Below are 21,771 nucleotides of genomic sequence, written 5' to 3'. Positions count from 1 at the left end.
TCGACGAGTATAGCTTAATTTAGGTATAAACAAACTTTACTTTAATTGCAAGAACAGATTGTACTGTATGTGTACGTTCGGGTTGACTGAAATTTGTTCATAACTAAAACAAGTTATAATCACACACGCACACACACTTATAAGTTCTTACACTGGTTTATATTGGAGAAATGTTTTATTTCAATTGATGACAAGTGTAACAACGCATATCTGTGGTTTTACAGCCAGAAGTTATGGAATTACTTTAACGGTCGATGACTGGCAACGATTAACCATCTGTGATTAACGGTAATCACCCCAAAAATTCCGTTATATAGTAATTAATTCTTAAGTTTTTGTATAATTTGAATATATTAACATGGATTTCCATACAAAGATGTGGACTTGCTTACAACAAGCTGGATTTGTTTATTCATTGATTCTCTGAACTTTACTGGACTACATTTACTTTGCGTGCTATGATTAGCTATTTAGCCAATGACAAACACGGTCGCTTACACATGTCTGTTATGAACTGTCTGTCATAGAAAAATAAAGAAACGGAAGAAACACACGAATCCTCTATAAATACATTGTCTGATAATGGCTTCACCCCTTATTTTATGTGGTATGGGCAATAGAGTAATTGGGCCTTGGACCTTGTTACTGGAAAAAATGAAATTAATAACATATACAAATTTTAAACAAAGTGTTGCGTTATGAGGAAATAAACACATTTTCTATTCAATTACATATTTGCCTTCATATTTTGTTTGTTTTTCCCATTCGCTTTTTTTTAGTAAAACAGTTCACATCTAAAGAATGTAAATTCATATACAATGTATAAAACCATGGTTAAGGTCATTGACATCATATGAAATGTTATTAAGTTAGTAGCCGTGAACTCCGTCACACGTAAACGTTACATTAAGGTTATCATCGTATTATCAAAACATAGCTCATCTTATTGAAAATGTTAACGTGTTTCTACATCTATTTGATTTGATGTTCTGCTGTAAAGGTATGTATATATCATTTACCATAAAACCTACCATATAGTGTGTGTTTCTTAGTCATGTTATATATTTATGCTTTCTTTTCGTTCAATGAAATACTCGTTCTATTTTCATTTAATGATTGATTGATTGTTGGGGTTTAACGCCCGAGCAGCAATATTTCAGCTATATTCAGGCGATGAGCATGAAATGGATGATAAAATGAACATGAAATAAAAAATGGGATGGGACACACGATATTGGAATAAATTTTGATCGTCACTGGAAATAAGGGAAGGTGGATAGGGTCGCGGAGCGCAAAGGTTCCTACTCCTTTCGAATACCACAGCAGGGTTCTTTAACGTGCGAAGAATGTGGCATCTTTCCCAACACGGTGCACCACTATGGTTTGCGGTCAGATTTTCCGTATCATAGCCTGACAACCCCAGCATGTAACACGCCAGGGGTACCCCATTCCACCACCTGTGGCACACAACCCAGTTGCTCTGTGGGCAGAGCGCCTAGCCCCCGGCTAGGTTTCTGAGCACCAGTTAGTCGCCTTTTACGACAAACTAAGCGCTGCTGCAGGCCTATTCTTTTGACACCCGGACCTTCAAATGCTTTTAAACATTAAATTATGCCTGTTTTAATAAATTTTCCAAATAAAAGTAAATGTCTCAGAACTTTTGATATTAAATTATTTTTATACAATAGTATGGTTATCACTGTAATTAAATATAGTTGGATTGCAGACCTACTTTTGATAAATTATTTTTAAATCAAATTCCTGCATATTCAAAAAGAAAATTTAGGCCTAAATGTCCTCAATTTACATTAAATATTTATGAAACGTTATCAAGTCAAAATCACATTCAATCATTTGTAGTTGCGATTACTGTAACTTAATATTCAGTACGTTAAATATACTCATCAAAATAAGTTAAAAGCCAATTCTAGAAAAATAATTTTTTTCCAAAAATGAATACAATCTACATTTATCTAAATTCATAGCAGAACGTATCAGATTTGAGTTCTGTCCTGTTATCATGCCTCAAATTTGATACTTTCTGCTATGAATTTAAATAAAATCTTAACTGAAAACAAACTAAAAGTGTTCATTTACTTTTTTATTTAGTATATATAGTTTGGTTTCGGTTTGTACATCTTTTTGATCTGATTTCTTTTTATCCTGAAAGGTGTGTGTATACATTTATACATTGTGTATTATGTGTTTCTAAGTCAGGTATATAGTATATATAAACGTTGTCAAATGTTTGAAGGAATACTGGGTTAACATTGCTTAACAGTTTAACGCTTAATTTGTTTCCGGGAAGAAAATACATTCAAATGATTACGACAATTTCGTATTGATTGTAAAATGTACCGAACAGGGCAGTTAGAATTAAAAAAAAATAACAACCAGGGTTTTTTTCTACTGTAGTGTAATGTCGATACTCTATTAATTTGTTTTTATCCTGTGCTGTGGCAATCGACCATAAACATAACTTAACTTTCCGAAAAAAAAGAAGAAATGCAAAAGGAACAAATGAGGATTAATCCATGGAGTGGCCAAACTTATGGTGGTGATACAAAAAGGAAAAGTCCAACAGCACAAACAAACTAAAAGAAGTACACGATCGATCATCAAGAATTTAATACCAACATTTCAAATGAAAAATTTAATGTTAATTCAAAATCTCATAATTTTTTAGTGGAGTTCGAGTTACTCATTTGCATTTGTTACTTTGTATGTATGATTTTAGGGTTATGTTGCTACAAGACTGAAGTCATCACTACAGAAATTTTATGGTCGTCATCATGAACTCGTGGATCGTTATGGTGTATCCATCAGTGCCTTGAAAACTGATTTATTCAACGGGTCATAGTTTTCCTTTCTTCGTTTGTCTACCCCGGACTTGACTTTTTATGAGCAACTCGGCGGGTGTTTCTAGAAAAGCAGAGGACGCTTACCCTACCGGTGCACCTGGTCCTTGCTCCCAGTTTTTAGTGGAGTCCGAGTTGCTCATTTACTTTTGTTACTTTGTATGTATAATTTTAGTTACTTTATGTTCTTTGTTGTGTATATCTGTTTTCCATGTCTGGTCTTTGTCCTTGGTTTACATTCTTTTGATTACCGCTATAACCTTGGTTCCCTTGATTACTCTTTTTTAGTTACTGTATGTTATTTGTTGTGTATTTGCTGTTTTCCATGTCGGGTCTTTGTCCCTGGATTGCATTCTTTTGATTACTGCTATAACCTTGGTTCCCTTGATTACTCCTTTAAACTGTCAACTTGTTTTTTTAAATTCAAAATTCGCAATCACTCTACTGGTGCACCTGATCCATGCTCCCAGGTTTTAGTGGAGTCCGAGTTGCTCATTTACTTTTGTTACTTTGTATGTATGATTTTAGTTACTCTATGTTTTTTGTTGTGTATGTCTGTTTTCCATGTCTGGTCTTTGTCCCTCCATTACATTCTATTGATTATCGCTATAACACTGGGTCCCTTGATTGCTCTTTCACGAAACACAAAATGTAGACCATACTTTAGCATTCAAACCTATGATTTTTCAAGACTGTATACTTCTATTCCATATACTTAGCTATACAGAAGAAAATGTTTACAAAATGCTGGAATTTTTAATCGACAACATATTTGTCCAGTGTGGTGGACGTGTTTTTCAACGAACGGTGGGTATTCCAATGGGAACAAATTGTGTTCCTCTACTTGCTGACCCATTTCTTCACTCTTATGAGCCTGACTTTATAGCTGACCTGATTCGAAAGAAAGAATATCGTTTAGCTAGATCTTTAATCTCAGTTTCCGCTATATAGATGACGTATTATCTTTAAACAATGCTAATTTTGGGGATTTGATACCTCGCATCTACCCCAAAGAACTTGAGATAAAGGATACTACAGACAATGTAAGGTCAGCCTTATATCTTGTCCTACAGTTAGAAATCGATGGTAAGGGAAAACTATTGACCGAATTTTACGACAAAATTATCAACTTTCCTTTCATCTGTTGCAACATCCCTTCAGCACATGCGTATGGAGTGTTTATATCATACGTTATGCCAGAGCTTGCCGAGACAAATAGGCTTCTGGAGCAGGGTTATTTTGCTACAAGATTGAAGTCATCACTACAAAAGTTTTATGGCCGTCATCATGAACTCGTGGATCGTTACGGTGTATCCATCTGCGCCATGAAAACTGATTTGTTCAACGTGTTATAGTTTTCAGAGGACGCTTACCCTACCGGTGCACCTGGTCCATGCTCCCAGTTTTTAGTGGAGTCCGAGTTGCTCATTTGCTTTTGTTACTTTGTATGTATGATTTTAGTTACTTTATGTTCTTTGTTGTGTATGTCTGTTTTCCATGTCTGGTCTTTGTCCCTGGATTACATTCTTTTGATTATCGCTATAACCTTGGTTCCCTTGATTACTCTTTCCTTTCCTCCTTTTTTCGATGAGCAACTCGGTGGGTATTTCTAGAAAAGCAGAGGACGCTTACCCTTGCTGTGTATGTCTGTTTTCCATGTCTGGTCTTTGTCCCTGGATTACATTCTTTTGATTACCGTTATAACCTTGGTTCCCTTGATTACTCTTTACTATGTCGATACGACTGCTGATGTACCAAAAAATTCCCGAGGATATTCACCAACCCAGTTTTCAGACCTCTGATCACGAGTGATATCATGTATCATTTATCGAAATTTGCAGTATTTCAAAATGTAAGATTCATGAAACATCAAGGCTTCATTTCTTGTATTAACATTGTAAATGTCTTGGTGCTGGATTTGACATTCTATTTCGATATTTTTGGATTTTAATACTTCGTGCATACAATTAATTTTTGGATTTAGATCTTCCTTTAGATTTTAGTATAATGTTACTGATGAAATGTAATTACTTGAAACACGTGTACAGCATATCAAATTTGATGTACTAATATATTTAGTACTTTTGTATATAATCGAAAAAGGAAATAAAGAATACTGATGTTAAAATGCCCAAATATTACATTGAAGCTATCCGATAAGTAGTTATGATATACATGGCCATGCTCATGCATAACTTAAGTTAAGTACAATGATGCCTAAGAATCATATGCATGACATTAGTCAAGTTTCAAAACAACTTTTTTAATATGATCATGCATAAATTACATTAAGTACAAGGATGCCTAAGAACCATGCATAGGATATAAGTCAATTTTTAAAACGACTTTTTAATATTGTAAATGCATCCAATATGTTTCGGTGAACAATATTGATTATGGTAAAATTTTTAGTTTGAATTCAACTTAATTTAAGCCATTTTACAACCTAAAATCCAACTTTTATTTTATTTGCATTTATATGACAAATAAAAAATACGTACCTTTTCAAAAAGTATAAGAATGTTTAGAAATTTGATGTTTCAGCTTTTTCGTTGTTTTTAAATGATTTTAGGTGAAATTGTACAACACATTTGAATAGTTAGATCCCATATGATTAAGGTAAACCAGTAGCTAAAGGTCAACATTTATAGCTAATTAGATTACATTGCTCTGATCATTGCATATTAACAAAAAAGAATGACCACATTGACTGTGACACGTGTCAGACACAAGACCAAACCTTGTTTTTTTTCACCTCAAATCAATTGTCAAGAATTTTAGACAATAACGATTGCTAGTCCATCCAAAAACAAACAACACCTGGAAAAAGACGACCTCCACATTCGCCATTTACGTCGATTTTGGTGGAAACTGGTTTATTATCTTCTACTAGAAAAAGATTTCGGATTTGAAGAAAACATGATAAATATTAGTTATTTGGGAATACGTCTTTAAGAATAAAACTGTCTAAACTAATTACATATAAATGAATCATCTAAACATTCTTTGTAGTAATACATTCGAGTTTCTTTTCCTGAGACTCGTATTGTAAAATCTCCGATCTATCTTACGCCTGTTAACCACAGTTTACCTGGATGTAAATTGAGAACTTTTGTGAAACGGAAATAAATGCGAAGGTCTCATATTCTTCTTGACGTTCGTTTTGAGATCTGTTCGAACGCCTGACAATTTTTAGGGCTGGCAGATCTATTTGATACTATTTATATCAAGCTTATATATATATTTATTATTTTTAAACTTAGAATGGAGATTGTTCAGAAACAGAAACGAGTTGCAATAATCGGAGTAGGAATAAATGGTGTTTGTATGCTGAGAAGACTTTCTACCAATAGTAGTTATGAACTTACGGCTTTTGAGAGAAACTTTGATATCGGAGGCATTTGGTTATATACAGATCAAACATCATCAGGTGACTACGGACAAGCTATTGTAAATCCCGTTTATCATTACATGAGGTAGGAGAAACTTTTATAACGTCCATAATTTTTGTGATTTTTCAAAATTTCGTGATTTCGTGATTTTAAAAGAGCAGTTTCATTTTCATTGGAAATTGGAAATTTGCATTCATTTGGGACGACTGAATCAAACTATTATAAAATGACTGATTCCGTAGGGTATAGCTTCAAGAAATAAATTATAATTAGTCACGACTGATATTACAGTATAAATACGGCGGGTTATTCATTGTATAATAAGTTAGTTTTTTTTTAAGATTACCGTGACACTATACAAATATGGAAACCTTGTTTTCAGTAGCACTTCAGATAAGATTCATGCAAAATATGGTTCATGGTTGGAAAGCCTACATATTTTGATTTTTGATATTTTGCTTTTAATGTCATAGTAAACAGAAAGTAACATTTGGCTTTTCATATAACCCAATTTCATAGGAGATAAAAATTATATAAAATGTACTGTAGAATTCAAAATTAAGGAAGATAATTCTGTCAATGACACTAAAAAACAATAGAAACTATTGGATTTTCTATGAAGATTATCTCCGTAGAGAAGACAGATTGGAATGAATAAGTATACATTTCATCATATAGACCTATAAAGCAACTAAACAACAAGGGGTATCACATTTTACAGAATTTGCTTTATTCTTAAAAATACTGCTATTTAATAAGTTGACATTATTATAGGACCAACTTACCCAAACAGTTGATGGAGCTTGAGGGATTCCCTACTAAAAATTACCCTTCATTTCCATCACATAGAGAAATTTTGGCTTATATAAAGAATGTAGCAGATACCTGTGATATCAAGAAGTTTATAAAGGTAATATTTCTATCTATATATATCCTAAATCATGATTGAAATGCATACGCATAATCATTACTGACCAGTCACTCGAAAGATTACATGTAATGACCCGAGTTAAAGTTAACGGAATTGTCATGTGATAACGAAAAAAAAAGAAAAAAAGAAAAAGAGAAAACAACTTGTTAACATTTAACAACAGAGAAATAATCAAGAGGTAAAATGTAAAATTATTCTGGTCAGAATTGTATTGTTCAAGAACTGAATTAAATCAATCTGCAATAGAATTGTCAGGAATAGGTCCTACAACTGTTAGTAAATGATCTAGGCCATGAAATATTTTTTCAACTATTGTTCTAAAATCATCAGCAAGATGTGTGATGCGATTTTTTTTCGGTACATAAGCAAACGATAAAAAGGAAGCCAATAACTTATATGTCCAAAGTCTTGAAAAAGCCAAAAAAAGTTACAGAGTAAAGAGGCTCCATCCTTTAATTTCATATATCGACACATTGTAGACGTTCTCTCCATTTATAATCCGAAATTTGGAGAATGGCTTCCGTTTATTCATAAACTAGAAATAGAGATTACTGTCACAGCTTCTTCCTCGCCATTTTTAGACCATTACCTCAAAATCGACGGCAGTAGTCATCACAGTACAACAATATATGACAGGCAAGACGATTCCATTTTTCAAATGTTCCTTTTTGTACAGACATATGCCAGTTTCGCCAGCATATATTGTTAATATTTCTCAGTTATTGAAGTATGTTAGAGCTAGTAGCGACTAATCTGACTTCTTAAGATGCTACCGTTGCCCTAAAGACAGGCTTTTTGACCAAGGTTATAAATAAAAGCGTCTCAAACAATGCCTAAAATATCTATATCTTATTACAAAAAATATATTATGATTATGACAGATGGACTTTTATAATGTCTACACATTATTTTTGTCGTTTTAAATTGCATGATAATTACTTCATCTTGAAATTGGTCCCTCTTCCATACAAAGTTCAAGACATATTTGAAGCTCATGTCTGTATTTGATTTACTCAATTTTTATTGTATTTGTGTTCAATTTACTTCCAGTTATTTCTTTCCATGTATTGTTTTAACTTATGATTTCACTAATTTTGACTGGTGACAATTTTATGATGCCCATTTTTGTACCAATATATCGGAAAATAGTGGATTCGGGAGATTTAGCGCGCTATAAAACATAATATCATCCATCTGTCGTTATGGAAATGCCTTTACCAAGTCAGAACTATTGCGGTTGTTTCTAACCCTGATATTGCTATGGCAATACCGACTTTCTTCATGACTACTGCTTAGATTTATCAGTTCGGTAATTTTGTAATATCCTTTCATGTATTTATTTGTCCGTTTCTGGTTTACAGTTTAATACAGAAGTTTTGTCAGTAAAACCGGACAATCAATCTACAAAAAGTTCAAAATGGCTGATAACATATAAGGACATAAGAAAACCGGATAATCAGCATACAGACGAATTTGATGCTGTGGTCGTTAGCAACGGGTAATTTGAATGGTTGCTTAGTAATTGTTAAATTATATATGTAGAATATTTTACATCAATGAAAGACGTTAAATTATTTAATTACTCTTTATTTGCAAATGTTATTTAACAATTAAGTGAAAAACATCTGAATTTTAAATTAAAACTAACACCATTTAAATACTTTGTATTATCAGTAAAAAATACGATATGCTTAATTATTTTTAAAATTCAAACCTTAGTGATATAAAATGTTCTTTAGGTGATTTTCTCTGCTTTCATTTAGAAACTGCCGAATTCCACAGTATCCAAAAGTAGCTGGGGAAGGTAGATTCAAAGGATTAGTGAAACATTCCCTTTATTACAGACGACCAGAGTTTTATCGAGGACAGACCGTCGCTATCCTAGGAGCAAGTCACTCTGGGCTTGATATCAGCTTTGACCTCCATAAGTACGCTAAACAGGTACATGACAGATCAAAGATAAATAAACCTCGAAGTTTAGTACTTAAGTTAAGTGATTGTAAGAATCAGGCAAAATGGGAAAAAATCAGAAACAGGCATGTCAAAACCCCACCGATCTGACAATACAATATCACTCAAGGTTACTTTCTCTATTTGAAAAGACCATTATTTGATCTCAAAATCATTAGCTTTACGCAGAAAGATTTCAATAGAATCTAAGAAAAATGAGGTTATTGACACAGTTATCTGCTCCTGAAATGTTCATTTTCAGTGCATTTAAAAAAAAAAATCGATGGTCCAGCATGATATGGAAAATCTTGTCTGTTTTTCTTGACTCTGATGATACACATAATCAAATTACACTATCAAAATGATTGGTTTTCTCATACCATGTTTCACCGATTGCCTGATTCTTACAGCGACTGACATTTAAATAAATTTCAATACAAAATACCAAACATATATATTGGAAATTTCAATATGCTGTGTCAAGGTGGTGTCTAGTTATCTCCACCGTTTGAATCAAATATATAGGAGGATCTAATTCCAAAACATTGATTGTATTATTGTATTCAAGAATTATTCAAACCAAAACTATCGAAGTCCAAATTGGAACTACTGCCATTACCGCTATACTTCATGACTTCGAATGCTAAAATTCTCTGAAACATTGAGTATTCGCGTTACCATGCATTGTTTTCTTCTGGATGGCGCTAAAAATATAGTTAGATAACTGAAGAGCAAAACATTCGCCTATAATTCTGCACCAACCTAGAAAAAGGTAATAAAAAATGTTATTATATAGAAACAAATAACTTCCGTTTATAAAAGCGAAACGTTGTAAATGGAAAACGATTTGCATGCCCAGCTGTGCTTTTAAAAGTGCTTATTTCATAACATTTTGTAGTTTTCCAATTTCCGTCCGGTTTAATAAAAGTCCCTACTACAACATTTATCAGGTAAATGAATTGTGGCCGCAAGATGAATTTTGTCCGTCCTCGATTTCGTATTTTGTTTAATTCATCATACATTTGTTCTTTTTTCAATCTGTGCACGCAACAAATTTTAATGACAATTCATGTATTCATACATAAATCTGTGTCTTCAATTTATTTGTTTAACATTTCGGTCCAAAAACGAAAGAAAATGAAAAAAGTTACGCAATGCAATGTGAAAAAGTTGCAAATGCGCAAAATTGATTTTAGTATAAACTGATTAAAACATTGTGGTTTGCATGTAATAATGAAAACAAAGTGGAATAAATAAATGAACAGACAAACGTGTTAGAAAAATCACTTTATTTTCTCACATTTAATTCACAAGTACAATTGCAAAGTGAGAAATAATCCGATAAAGATACTTAAGTTAAAAAAAAAACCTTTTCAACAATTTGACTACATATATACAGAAAGACAGGAACGTATCGAACGAATTTATACACACACTGTAAATACTTCACTTGTTTTTACATTATTATTTGCTATATTCAACTTCTGATATTCTTGATATAGAGTTGTTTTTGTGTTAGCCCTTACATGTTTCATATAAAATTATTTGTTATCATATTTTAGGTTTATTTGTGTCATAAGGGAAAAAGTCTAGAGACAAAACTACCACCTAGCATTATAGAAAAGGTCGCATGTTTTAAAGAGTTTACCGAGTCAGCAGTAATTCTGGAAGACGGAGAGGAACTGTTCATCGATTCCGTTATTTATTGTACTGGCTATTTGTATGATTATTCATTTTTACCCCAAACAATTGTTGAAATTTCAGAAAATAACATGGTATGCAACTTGTTTAAATATTCGGTTTCAATTGATTATCCAAACCTTTTCTTTATGGGCGTACTTCGTAATGGTTCTTTTTTTCTAACAGCAGAAAACACTGCTAAGTTTATAGCAGCGGTGCTAGATGGTACCAACCGGCTTCCGGATCTAACTCAAGCGAAAGAAATAGTCAGGGAAGATTCAAAGAAAGATATATACGATAGATGGATCTATCTCATTGAAGAACTCTCGGAATTCACACCCTGTATTCAAAAGATACCCCTAGTTTTGACTAAAATATGGAGGAATCAGGGAAATATCGTAAAAACGGACTTTTTGAACAGCAAATCAATTTCGTACAAAATTACAGGTAAAGACTCCTTTGTGACAGTTTAAATATCGGATAAAATTAAAATATTTTTCATCGTGTGTTTCCTTGCCTTGTAGAAGGAAAACTATGCATTACAAATTAATAAAAGAACAATCCTTCGATTTCAGTTTCAGTTAAATATATATGATGTAATATCTGTAATTAATCCCCCATCGATATCTATTCTACTTTCAAATCTTAAATTAAATTCTCGACACGTTAATTGTTAGTTTTCGCAGAATTTGTTGCTGTTCTATCAAATCCAAGATAAAATGTTCTAGCGTACCCTTTGTGAACATTACGGAAAATACACCAATATCCTGAAATTGCAATAAATCTAAATATATTTATGGTCCCAGCTCCTATATCATTACATGTAATCTGAATGCCGTTAGCGACTGAGAGGTGAACATATTTCTTCAAAAAGGTCTTTGGTATAGTCTGTTGGCCACTATCAATTGAAATAAATGTTGTAACATCATCCAAGACTCATTTTATGGCATGGATAAAGCGTGAGAAAGTAGACAAGAAAGCATTAGATTCTTTCTTCAAAACAGTTGTGAAAATAGTTGACATCCAGATAAAACATTTTGACGGACACTTTTCTCCTAATAAAAAAAAAAAACCACAAAAAAAAACAAAAAAAAAAAAACAAAAATGTGTTTATTTGTGTCCTATTTTTTCCACAATACCCAGATTTAAAAAAAGACGGTTATGATCATGCAAATGTACTTGAACCCCGTCGTAATTTTACTTTTATGTTGCTAGAGTATATAGAGGCAACTATTTCTCTGTACTTGGGTATAATGTTATTTTGGGGCCAGGTACAGCATAACCTGAGGTGTGACGGATTTGCGCTCACCTTTGTCATTCCGGTGGGATTGCTGTCTCTTTGACATATTCACCAAATTCATTTTAGTTATAAATATAGTTTGTATGGCCAATGTTCTATTGTGAATTTTTTATAGATCTGAACTTAATTGGTCTATTTCTGATAATTTCCCACAATTTCCCTCTTATTTACTTAATTTAAATTATGATTCTATCTGTTTGGTGCAATGATATCGCTCAAATGTGAATTTCTTCGTTTTTTTTGTTGTCACTCGTGTCGGTAAGCTGCATTATTACTGCTAGACTATACTGCTCTCCATGCTAAGTGGAGTCCAGGTTACTAATTATGTTTCGTTGTACGTGTTATTTTGGATACTTCATGTTATTTATGTTGTGTTCCCTGTCTAGTCGTTATACATTTGTCTGATTTATGATAAACGTTCAAATCCCGGTTCCCTTTGTTTCCCTATTAATGTTACGGGTGTTGTTGGATTTGCTTCCCCTTTCAGAGCATCAGGTTTCACCTTGTTGATTTTTTATTATATTGCTACTACATTTACTTATTTTGTGTTACGTCTTTTTTTCCATATCTTCAGTTAACACAGTAAAATTTTAAGTAGCCTGTATATTTAGAATGTGCCGAATGAACAGATCTACACCGAGTTGATTTAAACAAACACTTATCTATCAACTATTCTGAGTAAAACAGAACTAAATCAAATTATACTAAGATATGGGAAACTTGTAATTCTAGCTGCTTTTGTATTCTTTATTTTTTTTCTTTTTCTTTTTTACTAAAAATAAATTTTTGAATGTCGGAAAGTAACTTAATATGTAACCTCTTCTAACATTCAGCTTCAGTAGATTATTCAAACCTTTTCTTTCTTCATTTACACATGCCAAAAGATTGATTTATTGATTGATTTTTAACACCCAAGCAGTAATATTAAGCTATATTCAGACGATGAACACAAAATGGATGATCAAATGAACATGACATAATGATGAATTGAAAAATTGGATGGTACATAAGGAAAAAAAGGCTCTACGAAATTGTGATTTCCACTGGAAATAGGGAGTGGTGGGTGGGGTCGGCCAATTAAGCCTCGTGCGACGGCGGAAAAAGGTTCCTACTCTTATCGAGTACCATCGCAGGATTCTGTAACGTGCGAGGAATGTGGCATCTTTCCCATTACGTTGCACAACTATCATTTGCAATCAGGTTTTTTATATTATGACCTGACGACCCCAGCATGTAGCATGCCAGGGTTACCCCATTTCACAACATGGGGCACACAACCCAGTTGCTCTGTGGGCTGGGTGCCCTAGCCGCCGGCCAGGCTTCTGAGCAGTATTAAGTCGCAGTTTACGACATGCTTCGCGCTGCTGCGGGGTTATTCTTTTGACACCGAGGCCCGCATAGAGCCACATAACAAAAGAACAATACTCATAAATGTACTTGGATACAGTGGTGTAATATTCATACCTTATTTGTAACACCTTTTTAATTATCGGCATAGAAAGTATGGTCCAACATAATCGTTCGTAAGTTGTCTTAAACGAAGTTATTTACATGAAGCAATGATAAACTAAACCTTTTTAAATGATAAAAATGCATGACATTATCAGAGAACTAAGGTAATTACGTTTTCATTTATCCATCTTTCCCAAAATAGTTGTATATCTTGAAAAACTTAAATATGCGCCATCAACATTTGGTTTATCTACCAAAGACGATGCTTGTGACATACCGTCTATGTACTGGATTCCTTGACTCCATACAAACAACGATACATAGCTGGATATGCAAAATGTACTACCAAACCTTTTTCAAAACTTTTAACTTCTATACTCACAGCTGTCAAAGAGGGTTTCCAGTCCTGCCACGACACTTGTTATTCACGTAGTAGCATTAGTTTAATGTGGATCCCAAATAATTCAAAAATTCTTCTGGAAACCTTCAATTCAAAATTATTATCATAATACAATAGCATAAAAACCTATGATTTTTCAACTCTTATTTTTCTATTCCCATTACTCAGTTAAAATCCCTACTAAAATATACATCGTTGTGACTCAAAAAAAAAAAAATAAATATTGCACCTAGATACAAAATGTAGTTTTTGGAAGAGATTCCTCATACTTTATAAAAAACTTATTACAGACCTATTGCTGACATATTTCTTCACTATTATGAGGTTGACTTTATAACTGATCTGATCCAGAAGAAGGAACATCCTTTATCTAGATTCTTTAATCTCGTGTCCGCTATATAGATAACGCATTATCGTTAAATAATTCTTGTTTTGGGATTTGATACATTACATCTACCCCAACGAACTTGACCTACACTTAGAAATGAATGGTAATGGAAAACTATTGACCAAACTTTACGACAAACGTGATGACTTTTCATTTAGAATTGTCAACTTTCCTTTCATCTATGGCAACAACCCTTCAGCATCTGCATATGGAGTTTTCATATCACTACTCACACGTTATGCGAGAGCTTGCTGTAACTATGAAGACTTTTGGTATAGCGCTAGACTTCTTAAAATAAGGCTTCTGGAACAGTGTTATGTAGCTTCAAAGCTAGACTGAAGTCCTCAGTTCAGAAGTTTTATGGTTGTCATCATGAACTCGTGGATCGATACTGTGTATCCATCTACACCATGAAAACTGATTTGTGCAACGTGTCATAGTTTTCCTTTCCTCTTTCGTCTACGCTGGACTTGACTTTTTATGAACAACTCGGCGGGTGTTTCTAGAAGGACGCTCATCCTACCGGTGCACCTGGTCCATACTCCTTGTTTTCAGTGGATTCTAAATTACGCATTTACTTTTGTTTCTTTGTGTGTATTATTTCAGTTATATTGTGTATTTTGTTGTGATTGTCGTTTTCCAATGTTTGGTCTTTGTCCATGGATTACATTCTTTTGATTTCCGCTAGAATCTTGGTTCCCTTGATTACTCTTTGTCATGTTATAGTGCCGCTCTAAAAAAGAATACACATTGTTTGGATATTTCAGAGAACATCAATGCAGAAAATTTTGCAGAATGTGCGAATGTAGCATGTGTAAGTTCATAATTAGTTTACTATTTTTCTCCATTTAATACTATAAACAATGAATTAAATACTATTTTGTGGTAGGTATATTCCTAGTATCAATCTATACATTGATACTATAATATTAGAATATTGAAATCATTAAGAAACGGTAGAAAATAATGCCTTTTTTTAATGTAATTCATTTTTAGCTCACCTGCCATCACTTGGCGTCCGTCGTCGTCATCGTTTACAATTTCTTCAAATATCTTCTCCTCTGAAACTACTAGATGGAATTGGATGAAACTTTTGGATGGAACGATTGTTCCTTAGAGTATCCTATACAAAATAACCGTTTTAATTTTTGATTGGTTAAAAACATTGCTGCTGTTAATACAAATAGATCATAGGGGTCAGACAGCAGATTTTTGCATTTATCTCCAAAACCGTTAGGTTTAACCAAATTTTGGCATGGATAAAAGCATTCAGCATGATGAGATCTATCTGTTTCCAAACTTTGGTGAAAATATATTGACCCATGTTGGAGTTATTGCCTTTTTTGGACGTTTTTTGCTGTTTTTGGTGTTATTACTACTGTCAAAGATCTTCTCCTCAGAAAGTACTCTACAGAATTCAATGAAAGTTGATATTTTTGTTTTTTTTTAGGGTATCCTAAATAAAATGACCGTTTGGATTTTTTAACATTGCCGCCGTTACTAAAGAGTATTCAAGAGAACCAAGGCTATAGCGGTAATCATAAGAATGTAATCCAGGGACAAAGACCAGATATTGAAAACAGACATACACAACAAAGAATATAAAGTAACTAAAATCATACATACTAAGTAACAAAAGCAAATGAGCAACAGTCAATACGCAGGTGCTGAATGGAATAGAATATAGGGATCAGACAGCAGATTTTTGCATATATCTCCAAAACCGTTAGGTTTAGCAAATATCTTTCAATTGTTGAAATGATCCTTGTTATAAGGCCTACAAAAGTCTCCGTGGGATCAAAGTTGTCAGACCACTCCGTGTAAGAGTTATTGCTCTTGAGAGGTGAAAAATGACTTTTTCTTTTTTGCAGTTTTCGGCCAATATCTTGAAAATTATTATAGATAGAATGAAACTTTCAATTGATGAAATGATCCTTATGATAATTCCTACCAAAGTCTTCATGGAGTCAAATTGTTCGACAACAGTGAGACAATAAGAGTTGACAGGCAAATATTTAATCAGGTGAGCGATTATGGCTCCTGTGACCCTCTTGGTTCGTTTTGTAATACTTCAGAAACATACATAACAATTACAATTTTCGTTGATTGGCATTGTAAATGACATACCAAGTACATGACATCGACTCGTTGGCTTCGAGTCAAAATTTTATGTTCGAGTGTGGCACGCCTATCTACAAATGTTTGTTTCTTTGAGGTAGCAAAAAAGATCTGGGCCAGCTTGCCAGAATAGTACAAAATAGGGTTCTGTCCGGTATAGATTAATTTTTTGGCAATGCATGAAATATCTGCTAAACGAGATAAATTACTTCACGTGAGATGTCAAAGTATACTAATTAAGTATATAAACTGACTTGATCATTGTAATTAAGTAGGCTGCATTGGCTGCTTTCTTATAGATGTAAACAAAAACTTATGTAATGCAACACTCCCTAACGTTGTATCTGATATGAGATACGCAAGATAATTACTAGTTTTATCTTTCCCTTATATATTTTGAGTCTTATTGACTAATTTAAAGTAAGAGCTGGTCAAAAGTTTTAAGTTTAATGGCTAGAGAGTGAACTTTGACTTGAAACAGGAGACAAATATACACTATCAATGTATTCGATTCCTTTCATTTATTCTATACTATTTTACTCAATATTTCGATGTAATTGATTCTTTTTCATAAAGGAAGATCTTATAACATCCTTCAAAAGAAGTTACAAAAAAAACATTGTTAAAGGCGTCTAGCCTGATGATTAAAGATTGTTTTCAATCATTCCTTTACAATTAATCCTTTTTTTCTGATTATCTCCCAAGCAGATTGTTAGTAACACCACATATGTGTACAGACAAAATAAGTAATTGTTATGAGTTTGGCAGCGTGATCTGTACAAGTATATACCGGCTATTTAGAGGTGAAAACTGTAAAAGCAGTTGTGGTCTATGTAGTTGTAAGTTTTATTTTCTTATCTAACATATGCTAAAATTTATTCTCTATAATGATTGCATTAAATATGGAAAACAAATGTCTGTGTTGAAAATAAAAAAAACACTAGTTAAAAGTCACGTGGCAAGAGCATGAGCATATGATGTCGCTGCAATAGGGATGCTAATGCGGGAACTATAAGCCGAAATTTCATAAGTACGAAAGGTAAGAGGTAATAATTGTAACCGTACATAAATTTTGAATGACCTTGATTATTTAAAACCAGGGAGTAATCATTTTGTAATATAGATACTTAAAAACATAAATGGTTCAAGTCTGAAGTGACGTATTCTGGAAATGAGGTATGTATTCATGGAATCATTGTTTACCTTTTAACACAGACTCGCAGCGTATTTCACATTCTAAAAGGTAACAAAGTCAAATGATGCATTGAATTTGAGTTCAAATAGTTCCGTTCCTATCTGCAATCATATTGCAAACCAGCCGACGTCATACACTAAAACATATAATAAACTTGGATGATGTTTCTACAAACAAGAACACAGTTACCTTGTTTTATCGGTCTTCAGGTGCTATATTTCCAAGTCACAATAGCATTGTCTGTATTCAGATCTGTACTTTTGAGAAAACCATACAGACATATCACATTAAAAGCTACAAAATCAAAGTAAATCAAGAACAATAACTCTTGGAAAGTGCCACTTAAAAATCCATTTTAATATGCCCCATAACTCTAGCTTTTGACAGATAAAACAATAAAAGAAGACAAAGGAGCGGGGTAATTGCAAGGCTCCACCGATCGGTTACCTTGTTTCTTGCCGAATCCTTTTATTCCTTTTATGTGAAGTCAAGACATTATTATTGTATTTATACTGCAATAAAAACAAAGATATGTATTGTGGTAAACAAATAATAACAAGTTACAACATTATTTTGCTTTAGACTCAAAACGATGTTCCATTGTGTCCTCGCTTCAACGCTTGGCTGAATTTAGTAAGTGTGTCACATTGTGTATTTAATTACATAAAAAGCGGGCGGACATGTAAACATGAAAGCAGTGGGCGTGGCTTACATGTAAAGCGATGATATGACATTTCCATATTAAAGCCTTATAATAAACAGTCAATATATTTTACTTGCGCAAATAGGGAGATTGCAGTATAAATACAATTTTAATCTTTCTATATAACTACTCACCTACCCCGACTCGGTATGTTATTCCACACGCATGCGTTGACAGGATACGTTCTTGAGATGAATTAGGCATCAATGTATGTACACAGCCGCTGTATCGATTGTTTAGGGCAGAAAACTGCTGAAAATTTTGCCAACTCTGTATTTGTAAGTTTGTATATATAAACATGTTTATACGGCTCTTTTTTCCATACCATTTTAACAATTATTCAATTGTTCAAGTCATTATCTAATAATAGTTTCAGAATAAAGAAATCATCAAGACTTTCAGTATTTTAGACGTTTTTATATAATTCCATATTCAATCTATAAATATATTTTTTGTATCGTGTTCTCAGTAAGGTCAATTAGTTACCTCAACTTGCTACGTATTGTTTGTAAAATAGTTAATTCTTTTCAGAATATCTTTATCACTTACATGAATAATCATCTAGTTAAGGTGTCATATATGCCATTAACCTTTGAAATCGTAGAAACCCGCTAAAATTGTATTATTGTTTGACATAATTCAAAATTATATATAACAGCGAATCCACAGCGTCTCTCTATCAATCAAACAGAAAATGATTTTTACCCTCTACTGTAAAATGACAGATCACGTCAATAACAATATATATATATTTTGTTGCATACTTAAGGTGGATGATATCTTTTTCACAAAGCATTCTTTTCCATCACCTCCTTTATATGTGTGTGTGTTTTTTTCAATTTATAACAATGTACTAGAGTTTAATTGATTTTAAAATAATATGTTCAAAATATTTTTAAATAATTCTTTACTTAAAAATTTGTATGGTAAAATTACAAATATGAACTGTAAAAAGCCCTTTTTAAACGGCGATGATTAGGAAAATATTTTTTTTCAAATAGGAGATAATTGGAAGGAGATTGTTCTATAGAAATGTATGAGAGTTCTAGTTTCTTAATATCTCAAGAAAAAGAGTCGGTGATTCCCAATTTTCCTTTTGAAATATGAAAGAATGTCAGTTAATTGTTCTTTTTATACAATTATTATAAGTAGTTTTATCTACAAGTTGTTTTTATATATTACGCAAAATAGTGAAGAGTACCTACAGAATCCCTAAAAACTGTTGAAAAAAAATATTTATTTAAGGCTCAATTATTTCGAAATCAAGTTCAGTGACCTATGTTTTTTTAAATTAAAAAGTATGTTCATTCAAGGTCATCTTCTTTCAGGTACTGAATGAGTCCACTTGCTTGGGTAACATACTGTGTTATCAAATAAAAGAAATAAATCATATTTTTTTTATTGTATAGCTTATATTCATGCCATTTCTTTATATTCCTAAGTATAAATCTGAGGTATATCTATGTTAGTTTTTTTTTGTCCAATTTAGTTCAACTGTCTGTGGTTACTGTATTTCTTTCTTCAACTGTCCTCCGTCGTTGTGTTGTATTCGTTTGGAACTTCTTCTGTTCTTGACTCAAAAAAGTCTGAACAATAAATATTACATTCTTTTGACTTCCACTAGAATCTTGGTTCTCTTAGCTACTTTTGTGATAACTTCGTTACGTTGTACTTGCATTTAGGGCTAGCTTCTCATTAGCCACTTAAATCCGGGCATATAGAAAAGAAATACACAAGAAGTAATCAAATGGATATAAATCGAAACGGAAAGACAAATCCAACACCGAGAAGATCTGCTTAGTGCAACACAAATAATGTAGCCAAATCAATCATATGAATGAACTATTGCCATTGCCTCATTTAACATGCTGTCATTTAAGTGCCGGCAAATTGCAAGGACATGTTCTGAAAGCAAGTAACGAAATATTAATCGTAATCAATCAACTTCAAAGTCTGTCTCTTAAATTTACAACTTTATATTGGTTCAAATTTGCAAATCTATATTTTTTGCTTCTTAATGTCAACGACAAATACAGAAATGACATGCTGAAGAATGTGTACATGAAATGCAAATTACTTTCCTAAAAAAGCCGGTGAGCTGTGGAAATTTAAATAAGTCAATTCAAGCCATAATAAAAGCTACAAACCACTAATGTCACTTACACGACAAAAAACGTGGAGCCCGAGTTGCTCATTTGTTTTTGTTACTTTGTACGTATTATTTTAGTTACTTTATGTTCTTTGTTGTGTATGTCTGTTTTCCATATCTTTCTTTGTCCCTGGATTGCATTCTTTTGATTACCGCGGTAACCTTGGTTCCCTTGATTACTCTTTCACTGTAAAACTGTATTTCAAACCTTTTCTAGACAGATCAATAGATGTCCATTCTTCTGTTTTGACACGATCATGTAAAACAAAGAGTAATATCTAACGTACATTTTAACTATATAATATGTACCATTGACCGTTTATGTTTTTTGGAAATAAAATGGATGGTCAGTAAATATTTCTTGTTATTTTCTTGATATTTGTTATAACGGGAATAGGTTTGGTGAATACGTCAAAGGAACAACAACCATAATAGGATGATAAAGCCACCCATTGATCTTCAATGAACGACGAGGATACCCTCACACCACAGGGTAAGCTGTAGCTTGCTCAAAAACATCATTATATACAGGTTCATCGATAGAGTTGCCCCTAAATATATACTCAAGTAACATAAAAATAAACAAAAGGTAAAAACGAAACAAGACATACAGAAGCCAGAAATTCCTGAATTGAGACAGGCGCAAGAAATGCAGCGGGATTAAAGTACTTAGGCGTGACCACAACCCTCCATCTTTGAAACTTTGGCCACTGAGGAAAAAAAATATTACACATTTAAACACACCTAAAATCTGCGTCGGAGCCCCTTGTAGCAACAGAAATAAAGAAACTCAGTACTACTAGCAGTTAATTAAAACATACCATGTCCAGACCAGTTAAACCTACAAAACGTTACCCCCCCCCATCGTATATAAAATCAATCCCCATTCTTACCATGCGAGGTTCAGAATCCCTGTATATCATAAATCATACAACAACGATACTGCCCATGTCATGCCAAAAAAAAAAATGATTTTAAATATAGTGTTTGATTTCTATGTAAATATTCTAGGAGCGATTCAATATACCAAAAAAGCTATCCTTGACGATTTGACAAGAAGATCATAATTATATCGTTTACGAACGAGCATATTCATCTGTTAGTTTGGTGAGTATCGAGCTTTCCGTAATTTGTGTCGAATATTACCGTAAAACAAGAGGTGAGAGATTCCCGCACGTATTAATTCTTTACATGTACATCTGTGTTTGAGAATGAGTTCCTTGTGTCGGTTGAAAAAAAAAATTGTGATATATCA

At 33.0% G+C, this 21,771-nt stretch overlaps 1 protein-coding gene across 4 annotated transcripts; it reads left to right on the top strand.

Moving 5' to 3' along the window:
• Nucleotides 1-862: 862 nt before the first annotated feature.
• On the top strand, nt 863-11,380 carry LOC148607416 (uncharacterized). Of its 4 annotated transcripts, XM_088546316.1 has the most exons (8): nt 915-1,000; nt 3,578-3,665; nt 5,431-5,477; nt 6,122-6,334; nt 7,025-7,160; nt 8,543-8,679; nt 8,945-9,122; nt 10,694-11,380. In XM_088546316.1, exons 4-8 carry the CDS (start codon nt 6,123-6,125, stop codon nt 11,282-11,284), a joined length of 1,254 nt encoding a protein of 417 aa, XP_088402442.1. In that variant the 5' UTR covers nt 915-1,000; nt 3,578-3,665; nt 5,431-5,477; nt 6,122; the 3' UTR covers nt 11,285-11,380. The 4 variants fall into 4 exon arrangements, with proteins under 4 accessions (XP_088402441.1, XP_088402443.1, XP_088402442.1 ...); XM_088546317.1 differs by lacking the exon at nt 5,431-5,477 and having other exon boundaries at nt 912-1,000; nt 9,026-9,122; XM_088546314.1 differs by lacking the exon at nt 5,431-5,477 and having other exon boundaries at nt 916-1,000.
• The last annotated feature ends 10,391 nt before the right edge of the window (nt 11,381-21,771 follow it).

The sequence above is a fragment of the Perna viridis genome, chromosome 9 (genome assembly GCF_037379345.1).
Source record: "Perna viridis isolate PV_CMFRI_1.1 ecotype Kerala chromosome 9, ASM3737934v1, whole genome shotgun sequence".
Lineage (NCBI taxonomy): Eukaryota > Metazoa > Mollusca > Bivalvia > Mytilida > Mytilidae > Perna > Perna viridis.
The sequence above is the reverse complement of the archived record's forward strand: the minus strand, read 5'-3'. Positions and strand labels throughout refer to the sequence as shown.